We start from the raw sequence: 15,027 nt of genomic DNA, 5'->3' as shown, positions 1-15,027 counted from the left end.
GTAGAGACGGGGTTTCACCGTGTTAGCCAGGATAGTCTCGATCTCCTGACCTTGTGATCCACCTGCCTCGGCCTCCCAAAGTGCTGGGATTACAGGCGTGTGCCATTTGTAGTTTTTTTAAAAAACATTTTGGATATAATTTATTTGACAACTACATGTGTCTCAAATATCCTTTTCCAGTCTCATGCTGTCCCTCTTCATTCTCCTAATACCCATCTGATGAACAGAAGCTCTTCATTTTAATGAAATCTAATGTATTAATCATTTAGATTATTATAGTGCTTTTTCCCTGAATAATAATTTTTTGCCAACTTAGGTCTCTTACAGTGTTTTTAGCAAGAGAATAGAGTGGGAAGACATTAAAAGAGGTTCTTATACAGTTGAAATGGCTTTTAGCACCAAGATGTTGAAACAGGGCAATAAAACAGGGACCTCTCCCAGTTCCTCTTATCAGAGGCCAACACAGCCCTCCAGACCCTGCTCAAGGCCCCCTTCCCCCAAGAGATGGCTGCCACCCAGCTTCCCCCACTTTCAGGAAGAACCTAGGTATATGGGTTAACCCCATACGTTGGGGACGTCTTAGAAAAACTCTAGGTTGAAATGCACTCCTCCACAATTACCCCTCAAGAAAACCCAACTCAGGTCGACAACACAGAAATTACACCACGTGGACAAAGAGTCATTCACCAGATATATTTGAAGTCTAAGCTCTTTGAGCTATACACGTGCACAAATGATTCAGTTGGTGGAAATCTTCCCCTCCCCCTTCATTGTTAAACTTTTCAAACTTAAAATAGTGCTAAAGAGGTTTGCATAATGTGTGTCATGGAAATGCTGAGGCGATTCTGGCTTTCACAGTGCTAGGAGGTTCCCTTGCAACACTTCAAGGAGTCTTTCCATTTCGTACCGTTCTCCTAGGAAAAGCCCCTCTTTTCCCCCTCCCCAAACCCAACCTAGTGAAAGAATTACTTGATCTGCGACAGGTTAACACTGACACAGAGCAGCAAGTTTTACTAAGACTAACTCCAGAGGCCATATACTTCATTATGTTTCTTTTATGACTACACAGAATGGTCATTTCAACTTTTACTAAGTGGTTAAAAATGTCGGATGTGTCTTTTAAAAAACATTTAAAAATCATTTTCAAACATTTTCTCTCACCTAGATTTCTTTAGAACCTGCATTCTGAAAATTCAGGGTAGCTTAAAAAGTCAAATGACCCCACAGATGACTAAGAAGAGTCAGCTCCGAAAGGCTGGCTGCTGCAGTGCTCTGCATCTGAATAGCTGAGTCTACTATTTCTTCCACTAGAGGACACCATTTCTCCACTACTAAGTCTGTAGTCATTAATCATCAATGAAAAACCAAAAACCTCCACAGCAAAGGAAAGTCAAAGCATATGCTTACTGTACACTCCTCAGATTTTATTTTTAAAAGGAGTTTTCATTTTCCTTATGGAAACTCAGGATTTTACAAGCAATGCTCTCCTCAGTTTCATCTGTACTGTGTCCAGTACTATATTGCTATATTCACAGTAAAACGGACTTTAATTTCTGAGTGATCAGTCTATGTTTTAAGTTTCTGATGAAACTAACATACACCTTAGTCAAAAACCACAACAATCCCTCAAGCTGTTTGCTGTGTTGTTGTTCTTGTTTTTCTGAGGCTTGGGTAATGAAAGTACTTCCCCCACTCCATTGTAATCTGCATTTGCATCTAAAGTAATTCATTAATGTACAGGAGTAGATGAGGCCTGGCACATATAGCAGAAGGTAATGGTTCTATAGGTGTATCTTCTGTAATGCACTTTGGGCTAGAGAAATAGAAAAATCACACGTAACAAAAACAAATAACTTTTTTGAGCACACGGGCATTGCGTGAGTAGGACCAGCATACATGTATCTATCATCCTTCCCCATTTTAACATGCTCAGCTGCTGCTGCATTCTGGAGATTTAGCTTCATCCCAATAATCTACAACGGACACTTGCATCTTTATTTAAAAACAAGTGGTCTTGATAGCAAAGATGTTAGCTAATCATGTATATATTGGCATTAGATGTTTTGTGTCCTTTCAAAATTCAGCATGATCCTTACTAGAGCGTAATATTATCAGAGTATCTGTATTAGTATATGAAGGCATTCATAAGCAATGCACATTATGTTTTGAAGCAGCTAATGGTTGAACAATCACTAAATAAAAAACATCCAGATTTTAAAAGCACAGCTGAAACATTTGTACAAATATACAAAGAGAGAAAACAATCATTCAGACACCATGAAACTTTTGTAATAAATAGGTTTGTCTGAAATCGATCTCTATCACCCTGGACAAGCCTCCCCAAACGAGGCTGGGAAAGTTCTACAGGGGAGTGGTGTTTGAAATCTATTGAGGAATATCTTTGGGGCCAAGCTCAATTTTGCCTCCAGGAATTTCAACAGAGCTATGGTGTATCGACTCACAATAGTGAATATACCCAGACTTGTTGAGCTGGAATATGCTGATCATTTTCCTAATCTAGATAGGACATGGCTGGATGCTGACAATCTGTGAGTTATAGGATATCCTCAAATCATGAAAATAAATGCTGGTGATCATGCATGTCCTGGGAATGTCGGGATGCAGAGGACTGAGTGAGACCAGACAGGGATATCTCATGCAGTCAAAGTCAAGTTTACATATGGTCCTATTTAAGTGGCCAGGAAAGAACAATGCACACACGTCAGGACTGGGACTGAAACAGCTCACAAACAACACAGGTGCTATTTGTTACTGATGTCTCTGGCTTGGATCAACATGAGAGAACAAAGATATAGGCTGTGCTGATTGTTTAATAAGAAAATACTACTTTTTTCCCTAGAACCTTCTAAATAATGGGTTTTACTTAATGGGTATGATATGATCAGGAGACATATCACCTTTTCCTAGCCCTTTTGTCCGAGAGGCTTGATAACAAGGAAGGAATCTCAAACAACCAAACACCCAGGAATTTAAAGGCAATTTTTTTTTGACAAACAACGGGGGAAAAAGCATGATAAAGAGGAGACGGCTATTATCGTCGAGGCGGAGCAGGCAGCTCAGTTGGACACGGAGGGCGGCAGGCCAGGACGCCGAGTTTGGATGATTTTTGGCTTTGGGGAAGTCTTTGGGTCCTCTTCTTCCTCTATGTCACTGTCGCACACGTGGACGACGACACTTGGGGTGGACTCAGTCCCTGCATGGAGCTCATACTTCTCTCCTGAAAAGCAAGGAAAATGGAAGTGAGAAAGAGGGAGGGATTTCAAAAGAGCTCCTGGAGCAGGGTCTGCTTAGGAAATGAGAGGAGCATTTTCCAGGGTCTCAGGAAGCCTGCGATCTTATGCAGGGATGGCACAGGGTGTCGGCAAGTGGAAGATCAATTTCCTTATATCCTGGCTCTGCAACTTATCAACTGTGCAACCCCAAACAAGCCACTCAATACCTCTTAGCCTTCACATCCTTTGCTGTAAATTTCAACATGGTAATACCTCCACTCTGTAGGATGGTGGTGAGGACTGGATGGGCTTGGCGGTTAGTCATATTAGTTTCTCTTCTATTTTCCAACCTTGCTGCTAATTGTTGAGTAATCTTGAGCCAATCACTTCACTTCTTTATCTTTTGAATATGGTAGTCTCTGAGTTCCCCTCCAGCAGTACACTTCTTACAGTCAGAGTTGCTCCAGGATGGAATAAGGCAGGGTCATCACATGCCCAGGAGATTCAGTGGTTACTGAGTAACTGGGTTAGATGACCATCAAGGCCCTTTCTAGTTCCAAGTGTCTACATTCTTGACTGGCTTATATTATAGTCAAATTGCTGTTAGCTGACTGGCTTTCTGTCTTTCTGTTGCTTCAGTAGATGTGTCTTGAGCATCTCTCATGGTCTATTGCTACTCATAAAGGCTACAAGGCAGAATAAAAAGTATTTGTGCCTTTCACAAGTGCACAGTCCAGTGGAGACATGTGGAGATAGAACATATCACAGTATAAAATGGTGAGTACTATGGTGGCAATGTATGTTAAGGACTATGGCATCAAGTGGTAAGGAAAGGCGTCCTAGTGGACTGGCAGCTGATCTGGGTCTAAAAGACAAACAGAAGACCTCCAGGTGATAGGGTAGGAGGAGGTGGCATTCTCAACCTCCATGCTTGTAACTTTTCAACTTCATTGTTGACATACTCATCTTAATCCTCTCCAGACATCCCATCCTTCACTTCCCAACTTTCGTGGATCAAAAGAAAAGTCTTCCAAAAACAATGACTCCAAGACATCCTCCTGGTTAGTGGCTCTCTAGATCTCACAAGATCAAGTATAAATTTTTTAGTCTAGCACAGAAGACCCTGCGTAATCTCTCACCAATCTTTTCCAACACTACCTGCGTCGATTCCTTCTTTGTTTCGGTCAAACTGGTTTACCTGTTGGCCCCTAATGATGACAGCTAAATTCTTAGGGCCACCAAACTAGCTACTTTTACTTGGCATAGCCTCACTTATCTTCCAGAGTTCCCTAAATCCTGCCCTTCTTCCAGGATCAAAGCCAGACCCCATGCAGCCCAGGAATCTGCTATTCTCAGTCTTACAAGTGCCTCCACTGGATGGCTGGAGCAAGTATTGTCAGTTCCAGTGACAGGACACTAATTACGTGCTACTGTGCATATCTTGGTAAGCCTTAATGGTACAAATGGCAAACTTTCACAAGGTAGTTTTAAATTCTGGATGCTGATGCTGGGAATGAGGAGCACCGATAATGCAATAAATATCAAAGCTCTTCTAAGTGATGCTGGGAAGGATGTAGACATTCAGAGACAGCCATTGTTATTGCTTGAATCAAGTCCCCTCAAAAGATGTTGAGGTCCTAACTATCCTCCAGTAGTTGTGAAAGTAACTTTATTTGGAAATAAGGTCTTTGCAGATGATCAAATTAAGATGAGGTCATTAGGGTGGGCTCTACTTCAATATGACTAGCACCTTTGTAGAAAAAGGAAGGTTGGACATTGACATACACCCAGGGAGAATGCCCTGTGAAGACTGAGGTTATGCAGCCATAAGCCAAGGAACTACCCGAAGCTAGGGAAGGCCAGGAACAGATCCCTCCCTGACACCTTCAGAGACAACATGGTCCTGTGCACACTTTGACCTGAACTTCTAAATTCCAGAACAGTGAGTCAATAAATTTTTGTCATAAAAGCCACTCGGTTTGTGGCACTTTTTTTTTTTTTTTTTTTTTTTTTTTTGAGACAGAGTCTCGCTCTGTTGCCCAGGCTGGAGTACAGTGGCATAATCTCAGCTCACTGCAACCTCCACCTCCCAGGTTCAAGCAATTCTCATGCCTCAGCCTCCCTAGTAGCTGGGATTATAGGTGTGCACCACCACGCCTGGCTAATTTTTGTATTTTTAGTAGAGACAGAGTTTCACCATGTTGGTCAGGCTGGTCTCGAATTCCTGATCTCAGGTGATCCGCCCACCTTGGACTCCCAAAGTGCTGGGATTACAGGTGTGAGCCACTGCACCTGGAAGTTTGTGGCACTTTGTTATGGCAACTTTAGCAAACGAACACAGCCATACCCTGCTGAGAGTGTGCTCATTCAGTTAAGAGTCAGAGAAGTCTCTATTGGGCAACTCTTGCCCTCGACATCCTGCTGTATAAAGAAAGGCTTTCCTGGGTGAGGGCAGCAAATATTTCACAGAAAGTGTTACAGCTCCAGCATTTCCCTGGATATTAATAGTACAGAAAAATAGAACCAGCTACAGCCATTGAAGTATGGCTGATATGACTCTGTATTTAAAGTCTAGAAGTGGTGAAATCATAGGTAGGGAGAACTACATCAAAAAGCATTGAATCTCTGATACAAGCGAGCTGATGTGGCCCAGTCTGATACAGAAGACAGTGACAGGAGCAGAAATACAGGGGAGAGCCAGGAAGGAGATGCCTGCCTGACCATTCATGCTATTCTTTGCTATCTTGCCTTGTGGAGCAAGAATTGGTAGTTGGCATTAACCCAGCGACACTGTAATCCATGGGGAAGTTGCATACCACACATAAGTGGTGTAGTGCTGTATGTATCGATGCTAAGTAAGGTTCACTTAATTGTGTGGGTTCTGTTCTCCCTAAAATATTTTGGCATTTTTATCCACGTCCCCAGGTAAACAGATCATCTGCAGACATTGCTAAGGAGAGAAACCTACATCAAACCAGCTTTATCTGAGGGTTGTATCAAAGGCTCTGGGTCAGAGTGGGCAGCTCTGGTTGGGGGTGTCTCTGAGCAGTGGTTCTTAAACATCTGACAATTAACTGGGAGTGCTTGTTAAAAAAAGAGTTTAGGCCAGGCGTGGTGTCTCATGCCTGTAATGCCAGCACTTTGGGAGGCCGAGGCGGGCAGATCACTTGAGGTCAGAAGTTCAAGACCAGCCTGGTCAACATGGTGAAACCCCACCACTACTAAAAATACAAAAATTAGCTGGGCATGGTGGTACATGCCTGTAGCCCCAGCTACTGGGGAGGCTGAGGCATGAGAATCACTTAAACCCAGTAAGTAGTAGTTGCAGTGAGCTGAGGTCATGCCACTGCACTCCAGCCTGGGCCACAGAGCAAGACTCTGTCTCAAAAAAAAAAAAAAAAGAAAGGAGCTAAGGAATCCTGGATAGTTTCTCTGGTGCTCCCAGCCACTAGCTCCCATTCATCTTTGGTGTTCTAGTTGTTGTTCAGGAAAGAACATCAAGTCACTTAAAGTCCAACAGTGACCAGTGATTGAGTTGATTGCATCCAGCGTTTCTCAAATTTTGTCTTTCCTTCAGGAAGTCCTTGCAATTCTAAATGAAAGACACCATCCAAAGAGAGACAGAGAAAGAAATGTTTGCTGAGTCATCAAATATGGTGGTGATTCTTGTTTTTGTGTATAGGATTTCTTTAAGTTCTTATATTTGCAGCGGAAGCCCCTTTTGAAGAAACACTGGTGGCCACTGTAGTTTCATTCATTGCTCTGTGGATGGGGAGTGCATTGATGAAGGGGGAATGGCCTCTGTTATCCTCAGATGAAGAATAGAAAGGAACCTGCCACAGAGACGCAGGACCTGGGGTGGAGGTGAGGGCAAGGCTCAGGCCAGAGAATTCAGAGAACTCAGACGCCCTTCTTCTTTTTTCCATCTGTTAGCGAGAAGCTGGCCATTTTAAAGACATTGTAATAAATCTAACAAAGCTAGGCCTTTGATTAAACCTTTTGTTCTCCCTGCCCTGGATAACGAACATTTCTTTAAAGGAATCTTTTTTTTTTCTTTTTTTTTGAGACAGTATTTTGCACTTGTTGCCCAGGCTGGAGAGTGCAATGGTGTGATCTTGGCTCACTGCAACCTCTTGCCTCCTGGGTTCAAATGATTCTCCTGCCTCAGCCTCCCAAATAGCTGGGATTACAGGCACCCGCCATCACACCCGGCTAATTTTTTGTATTTTTAGCAGAGATGGGGTTTCAACATGTTGGCCAGGCTGATCTCGAACTCTTGACCTCAGGTAATACACCCGCCGCAGCCTCCCAAAGTGCTTAGATTACAGGCGTGAGTCACTGGCCTGAAGACACCTCTATTGCAATGTATTTACAGCTTCAGAAGTGGTTGCTTTCCTCTCAGAGTAGGTGTGTTGGGGGCACACTCAGGATGGGAGGGCAAGCAGGGAGGCCGCTCTGTGTGCAGGGTGCAAAGCAACTTCCACGTCAACTTAATACCATCAGATTGCTCACTAGTAGAGATATTTTATTGCTGTGATCCCATTAACTCTGACATTGCGCTGTTCTATTCTTGGAAACTTTCTTACTATCGAAATCCAGCAAAGCTTAGCAGCTGCTGAGAGCTCACAAAATAAAAAGAAATGGCTTTGGTCTTGCTGGATTGAATTTTTCTTTTTTTGGCCTCTTTTTCCCTTTGGGCTTCAACTAATTCCTCCACCACAAGGGCTGACGTCAATGCTGTCACCAGGCACAGGGACCAACTGGGCTTGTTTGGGGACAGAGAGCCTGTCAAGCCTTGCCCACACAGGGTGGGAGGTCCTGCCATGGTGCAACGAGAACATACCAATGGAACCAGCATTTCTCTGATAAGACAAGCAGAGCGTTGACCCATCACATGCTCACTCCTCTGCCAGTATTGAAACTGTCCTCTCTTTGGTGTGCGGAAAGGAGACCAGGATCAAAAGTCACCAACAAGTGCATTGGTCGGGGTTTTCTACCTATCCCATGAAACAAATTTTCAGCCAAGTAAATGAAAAACCTTTTAGCACATGGTTAACAGTTAAATTCTCATTCAGGCCTTTGGAACTGACTGAGGTTTGGCCATTGCTTAAAATAGATGCCGAAGGTCTGTCTCCTCTTTTCCCAAGCGGCTGGAGACATGTTTGTGACAATGTCCCAATTCCTCTATGTCTGCAGGAGGGAGGGAGGGTGCCCATGGGCTGTTTCCCATTCTCAGGAGGGAGGAGGGTGAGTCCCTGTGCTGGCCAGGGGCTGGGAAACTTGGTGACATGACACAACCTCACATGGTACAATTGCAGAGAAATGTGTTGGTGCTGGCAGCCCAAGTGCCACTGAGTTTCTCTCTCATGCCACCTTTGGCTTATGGGTCATGACTTGGCCACCTCTTAAATTCTTTCTAAAATAATCAGTATGATTATGCAAAGTTTATAAAAATCAGCAAAATTCAGACATGGTAAGGGTAGAGAGATGAAGCAGAGGGACATGTCTATGTATTAGAGCAGAGTTTGAGATTCATTGTTTAGATTCCTAATAAGAAAAACTCAAGTGATGGAGGGAAGGAGAAATACTCCTAAAAGTTTAGTGCCTGCTGGACAAAGCCCTTGTATGTGTACTGCCAAGCAATAGACAGAATCCCAGAACTACTGAGGCTTTCAAAATACAGCCACATCTAACAGGCAAGGCCAGGCTTTGCTCTGCTCAGCACCTGCTGCTCTTCTTCCCAGGACATTCTTTCTCTTGGTCATCATGAGCCCCAGTTCCTACCGTATGAGGAGCTACATATCCAGGCCTGATCTCACACCTGCATCCTGACTTACTGACATCTCTCTGTAAGTTGACTACTCTTTTCCAAACTCACATGTCTAAAGTAGAATTATTTTCTCTGCCAATCTAGATTCCCTTCCCAGCTATCACACTTCTTAGAAGTGCCATCATTCTTCCAGCCTTCTAGGTGCAAATCCTTAGAGTCAGTCATCCTTGAATTTTCTTTCTCTTTCATCATGTCATCAGTCACCAAGCACTATTGAACATTGCTTGGCAACCCTTCTCTGCATGCTCCTTCCCCACACACCCCTTGTTATAACCCTATTCATGACTAACCCTCCCACTCAAAATACTCTTTGCTAGTTTCCCCATGACAGGAACTAACTTCCGTGCCAGAATAAGCCACCTAAGACAACAGTTGGAGAGTTCACCTTATCACATATGAGTAATGTGACTCTGAGAAAGTTATATAACATTTCTGAACCTCAGTTTTCCTCATCAATGTGGACAACACTCATATCACTGGGATACTATGAAACAGACATATGTGTCAAATACTTGATAAAGCCCTCTCCCAAGATGCATGTTATGATTATTTAGGGCGATATTATTTTGGCCACTGTTGCCCCCAAGTAATTCCCGGTTTCCAGTATGATTAACTAATCTGATTGCATCACACAATAGTCAAAGAATTAAGCAGCTGAACAATTGCAAAGAGCTTTTCCTCAGTGGAGACACCATTGCAAAGGGCAGTAAGGGGAGAATGATAACAGGCTGCATCTCACGGTAGTGGGTATCACATAATCTGGTCTTCAAAATGAACCTATCCCTTTTCCTCCAACCACCACTTCCCCTTTCTCTGTCATCACTGGCAATTTTCTCTCCTTTTTTCCTCTCTTCCTAACCTTTTCTATACCTCTATTTTCATGAGACAGAAAATCTTATGTTGCCGTTTGAATATCAGCTTTTCTTTTTTTTTTGAGATAGTCAGAAACACTCATTTATAATACTTAATTATATCACCTTTTGTCTTATTCATTAGTTATTTCCTCTAGCAATGTGTTATATTCCAAACCATGGAAGTCAAGACTTCATGTTTTGTGATTGCTGCAGCTTAAGGTACATGTTAATGTTCAATGAATATGTGATTGATTTATGAAGAGCATCAAGCTTGGCCATTACTAACATACTTGTGTGATGTCTGGTATGTACTCACACATGAATATTCTTCCTATAGTTTAACTTGTGTAAGTTTTAGCTTTTACCATTTAAAGGCAAGCGTCTATCCTCTTATCAGCATTCTATCAGTGCTAGCACACAGTAGGTGTCATAGAAACTCACTACATTCCCTAAACATAGTAACAATTGTTTATGGAGCACTTACAAATGCCAGGCACAGGAAAGCCTGTAACTACTTGGCATGAAACAGATCTTTAATTATAACAACAGCTCTGTCATGTGGGTTTCATAATGTCTAGTTACACAACAGGAAGTTGAGATCACACAGGTAGTAAATGCCAGAGCCAGGATTTGAACTCAGGTTTTCCTGACTTCAAAGAATGTGCTCATAGTCCCTCTCTGTCCCTAACTCTCATACTTCCCACTGTTTTCATATTCTACAAGTGACTCTACGGACAGGGAGCCTAGTTTTATCTTTCACTTTTAATACATTTTCATGGCAACTCATATTTTTCGTGAATATTTGTTCTCTAGCTAAAGATGGATTATGTATTCCTTCTGAACCTTGCCTTGTTTTGTTTTGGCCATTGATAGTTATTCTAGACATGGTCTCTTTGACAATGAATCTTCTCAAAAGACAACACAATAAATTATGAAAAGACTATAAATTATAAACTGAGTTAATTTGCATCTCTTAGGGAAGGAAGCTTTGGACTCTGAAAGAAGATCCTCTACATTTTTCTCATTTTAAAACTGTATTATCTCTCATATTACGGGTGAATTCTCAACAGGAAAGTTATTTGTGGTAGCAGGTTGTGTTTTCCAAAGATGGTCATAATGTCTCCCACCCCACATACTCTCCTGGAACCTTGACAATGTTTCATCAAGGAGTGTTCCCTCTGTGTTCTCTCCCTTCAATCCTGGGCAGGCTTTAATGACTGTCTTGACAAATATAGTACAGGTTGCATATCCCTAATCCAAAAATATCCAAAATGCAAAACACTTCTGGCCCCAAGCATTTTGAATAAGGGATCCTCAACCTATGTGGTGGAAGGTAGCAGTGTGACTTCTGAATTAGGTAACAAATACGTCATGCACTTCTACTTTGCTCTTGCAGAATGCTCATGCTTGAAACCCTACGTCTAAGTTGTAAGGAAGCCCAAGCAGCCCATGAAGAGGCCCACGTTAAGAAGAACCAGGGCCCTGACTCAGAGTCTAAGTGAACTCTCAGCTAACAGCACCATTTTGCCAACCCTGTGAGTGAATCATCTTCAAAGTTCACTTGCCAGCCCCCAGTTGTGCTGCCCCAGAAACACTGCATGGGACAGATGACCCTTCCCCCTGAGCCTGGCCCAAATGGCAGATTTGTAAACAAAATAAATGACTGTTGTCTTAGGCCCTATATTTTTGGGATAGTTTGTTATGTAGCAATTGATAAATGGACATGGCCCACGCAAACTCTCTTTGTTCTTGTCTTCCCCTAGTTTTCTATAGGGAAGGAAAAAAGTGTGTGTGTGTCTGGGAAGGGATAGAGGAGTGAGCAAAGCTTGGAGGCAGGAGTTGCTTCTCTATATGTCTCACCTCTCTTCCACTCTTCTTTCTGCACCCACCACTGACCCCTTACTAGGCGCTCTATGCCTCTATGCCTCTGACAAGTCTTTGTCACATTTGAGAAAGTATAATTAGTATGGTTCTCACATAAGAGTGTTAAACCCCTAATGGTGTCTGGAAATGGATTTTTTTTTGTCATATGATGTGGGTGGATGTTGGCATTTAGTAGGTGAGACCCAAGGATGCTAAATGTACTGCAATGTGTAGGACTGTCAACTCTAAAATATCATAGCTTTCACATTGAGCAGCACTGAGCTAAGAGCTTAACACATGCACTTAACATTTTTTTTTTTTTTTTTTTATTGAGACAGGGACTCACTTTGCTCTGTTGCCTGGGCTGGAGTCCAGGGGCAGGATCACAGCTCACTGCAGTTTTGACCTCTTGGGCTCAAGTGATCCTCCCACCTCTGTCTCCTGAGTAGCTGGCCCTACAGGTATGCACCACCACACCCAGATAATCTTATTTTTTATTTTTTGTAGAGACAGGGGCCTCACTACATTGCCTAGGCTGGTCTCAAACTCCTAGGCTCAACTGATCCTCCTGCCTCAGCCTCCCAAAGTGCTGGGATTTATAGAGGTGAGCCACCACACTCAGTGACACATTTTAATAGAAGGCTTTGAAAATCAAGTGGTAATGAATAGGTAACATACACTGAGCCTTTCCTATGTATGATACTGGCTATACAGTTTTATATGGATTATCTCATTTGATGCTTGCCACAAACTGATTTTACTATTGAAGAAGCAGAGGCACAGAGAAGTTAAGAAACTTGCTCAAGGTCACAGAGCTAATAAAATGTGGAACCTAGATTCAAACTCACATCCTATGTTTTAATCATTATCCTGAGGCAAGAGAAAAGCCTCTCTTCATGTTGGATCTCCATTTACAGCTATAAAATAAAAGGTGCAGAGAGACTTATTGGAAACATAAAAATCATAGCTATTTGGTAGCTGCCTATTCACAAGCTCAATCTGGAAGCAGAGGAAGAACTTATTTTCTAAGTGGAAGTGGAAAGAGGATTTGGGATTAAAAGACAGATTCCAGGGAATTCAGTCCTTTGTAAACTTTTTTCTCTCTGATTCTTTTGTGTTTCCATGAGCTCCTATTGAATTTTGGTGGATCCCAGAGAAAAGTGGTGAACTCTAATCCAGGTCTACTGGGTGACCGGTGTAACCTCCTTACTACTTCCTAGATTTAGGCATGCATGAGGGTGGGATGCTGCAGGTGACATCAGGGCTGCAAACTGACATTCTACCTCAGTAGGCCTCGTATGGGTGCATTTTAAGAAAATATTGATGAAATAATTAGGGTTCTTTTTCCTTTCCTCCCCCTCCTCAGTTCTGATCCATATCAAAGTAGGAAATAAGAAGGCATCCTTGGTAAGATGGGGAAGGAGGAGGATGAGAGTGAGCGAGAGAGAAAGAGAAAGAAGAGAAAGAGCATACTCGTAGTTTTGGTATAAGGGGAGCTATATATATTTCAGTATAAGAACATTTGCTTATCTTCTGGAGGTTTCTCTCTAATACTAGATGGGGGATGGGGGGATTTATCTTCATCCCCTCCTGAGACATTTAGGACCCAAAGTACTTTATGGGATCAACTGATTGACTGAGGACCTGAATTAATGGTTAAGAAAAAGAAGCAGAACCCCAGAGGGAAGGTATAGGCAAGGTAACTAAGGGAAACACAGAGGGGAAAGAGGTGGGAAGATAAAGAGGGAGAAAGACCAGAGAAAATGGGCTCATCCACATGGGGTGAGAGGAAAGTGGCGGAGATGAAGCAAAGGGGAGCTGCCTGGGAGAGCCCTCTGTGGGCTGGGTCCTCTCTGGGAACGGACCATCCTGTTCTCCCTTGCCCCATGTCAGGGGCCCAGCCCCTGCCACAACTGTGAGGACACATACACACACACACACACACACACACACACCTATAAGAAAAAATGCAAGGGTAAACACTACAATGATTCTTCCTTAAAGTACTTTTTTTATGGGCAATAGGATTTGTTATTCATATTTTCCCAGGTTTTGGTCATATGTTTTTTCTGTTTTTCTACAGTTTACCTGTTTACCTGTAAAATTAGAAAAGGAAGTATTCTAATACTGCTATTCCATAGTGATGGAAGATAAAGTAATGAAATATATACTGGGAAGAAAAGCCTCTTAAAAAACCTATTTTTTTTTTCCAGGGACAATTCTTTAAAAGGAAATGGGAAAATTTGAACATGTGCTCCCGGATCCCAATCTGAGTCCCTTAGGTGGAGTATGACACAGATAGACTATGCTAACAGGAACACTGGACACTCGCTGTTTTACTTGCCTATTGTTTCTGTGATCAGAGAATATAGCAATTGCTGAACGAGAATTGAGGCCTTATATAATGTTCATACCACATGCACCAAAAATATAGGTGTTCATCTATATTTTAAAAACTGAATTTTTTTCTACCTCTGAATCAGAGCCTGGAATGGAAAATGTTTCTTTAGTATAGGTTACATTAGTTAATGGAATATCTTTTTCCATTGGGGGAAACACCATATCAAGCAGTAATACCAGCAAAGTTGCCTTACTATGCCATGTTTTGATACAGAAGAATTTGGAAAAAAATCTAAATATAGCAGACAAATGCAACTTGAAACTCAAGCACCATTTTAAAAACCCTTCTCTGCAGTTAACTAAAATTGATCTTCCTAACAAGAGCTAAAAATAGCAGGAGGAAAAAAAAGAAGAGACAATGACTTTTCATATCGCTCCCTGCAGGCATTTTCAGTGACAATGAACATGACCTTCCAGAGTCATCTTAGCAGAATAAAGGCCGGCATTTCGCTTCCCACCTCTGATTTCCCATCCAGTTAGTGCCGCGTGCATCTCTATTTTACCATTTTCTGCTGATTGGTGGAGATAAGCTATTTTGCTAGGCTGGGTTTTTATTTTTTTCCTATTTTGTTTTACATCAAAAAAGAACCTGGCACCATACTGCTTCTGGAGTCAGGAACAACAGATATTTTAAAATAAATATTCAATTCATAATTCTCCTCAAGGTCAGAGCCCATCTTATTCCGTCTAGGTCACTGTTAAACTGATGGGTTTCTACACATTCATCAAGGGACTAATAGAAACACACAAGGATTCTGTGTTATAGAGACAATAACTGCCCCTTCAACAGAGCAAAGGAAGGCAAATTTGGTTCTGCACGTCCTGCTGGACATGAGAAAAAAGCATG

The 15,027-nt window shown here is 42.2% G+C and overlaps 1 protein-coding gene across 4 annotated transcripts in view; it reads right to left on the bottom strand.

Moving 5' to 3' along the window:
- Positions 1–678: 678 nt before the first annotated feature.
- RCAN2 (regulator of calcineurin 2) overlaps positions 679–15,027 on the bottom strand; it is a 258,084-nt gene continuing 243,735 nt past the window's right edge. For all 4 annotated transcript variants that reach the window (XM_015136495.3, XM_015136496.3, XM_015136494.3 and 1 more), the window contains one exon: positions 679–3,238. In XM_015136495.3, the coding sequence (XP_014991981.1) occupies positions 3,078–3,238 (161 nt within the window). In that variant the 3' untranslated portion in view covers positions 679–3,077. The remainder of the gene's footprint in view (positions 3,239–15,027) is intronic.

Source organism: Macaca mulatta, chromosome 4 (assembly GCF_049350105.2).
Source record: "Macaca mulatta isolate MMU2019108-1 chromosome 4, T2T-MMU8v2.0, whole genome shotgun sequence".
NCBI classification, from domain to species: Eukaryota; Metazoa; Chordata; class Mammalia; order Primates; family Cercopithecidae; genus Macaca; species Macaca mulatta.
This window is presented reverse-complemented; position numbering and strand designations above follow the sequence as displayed.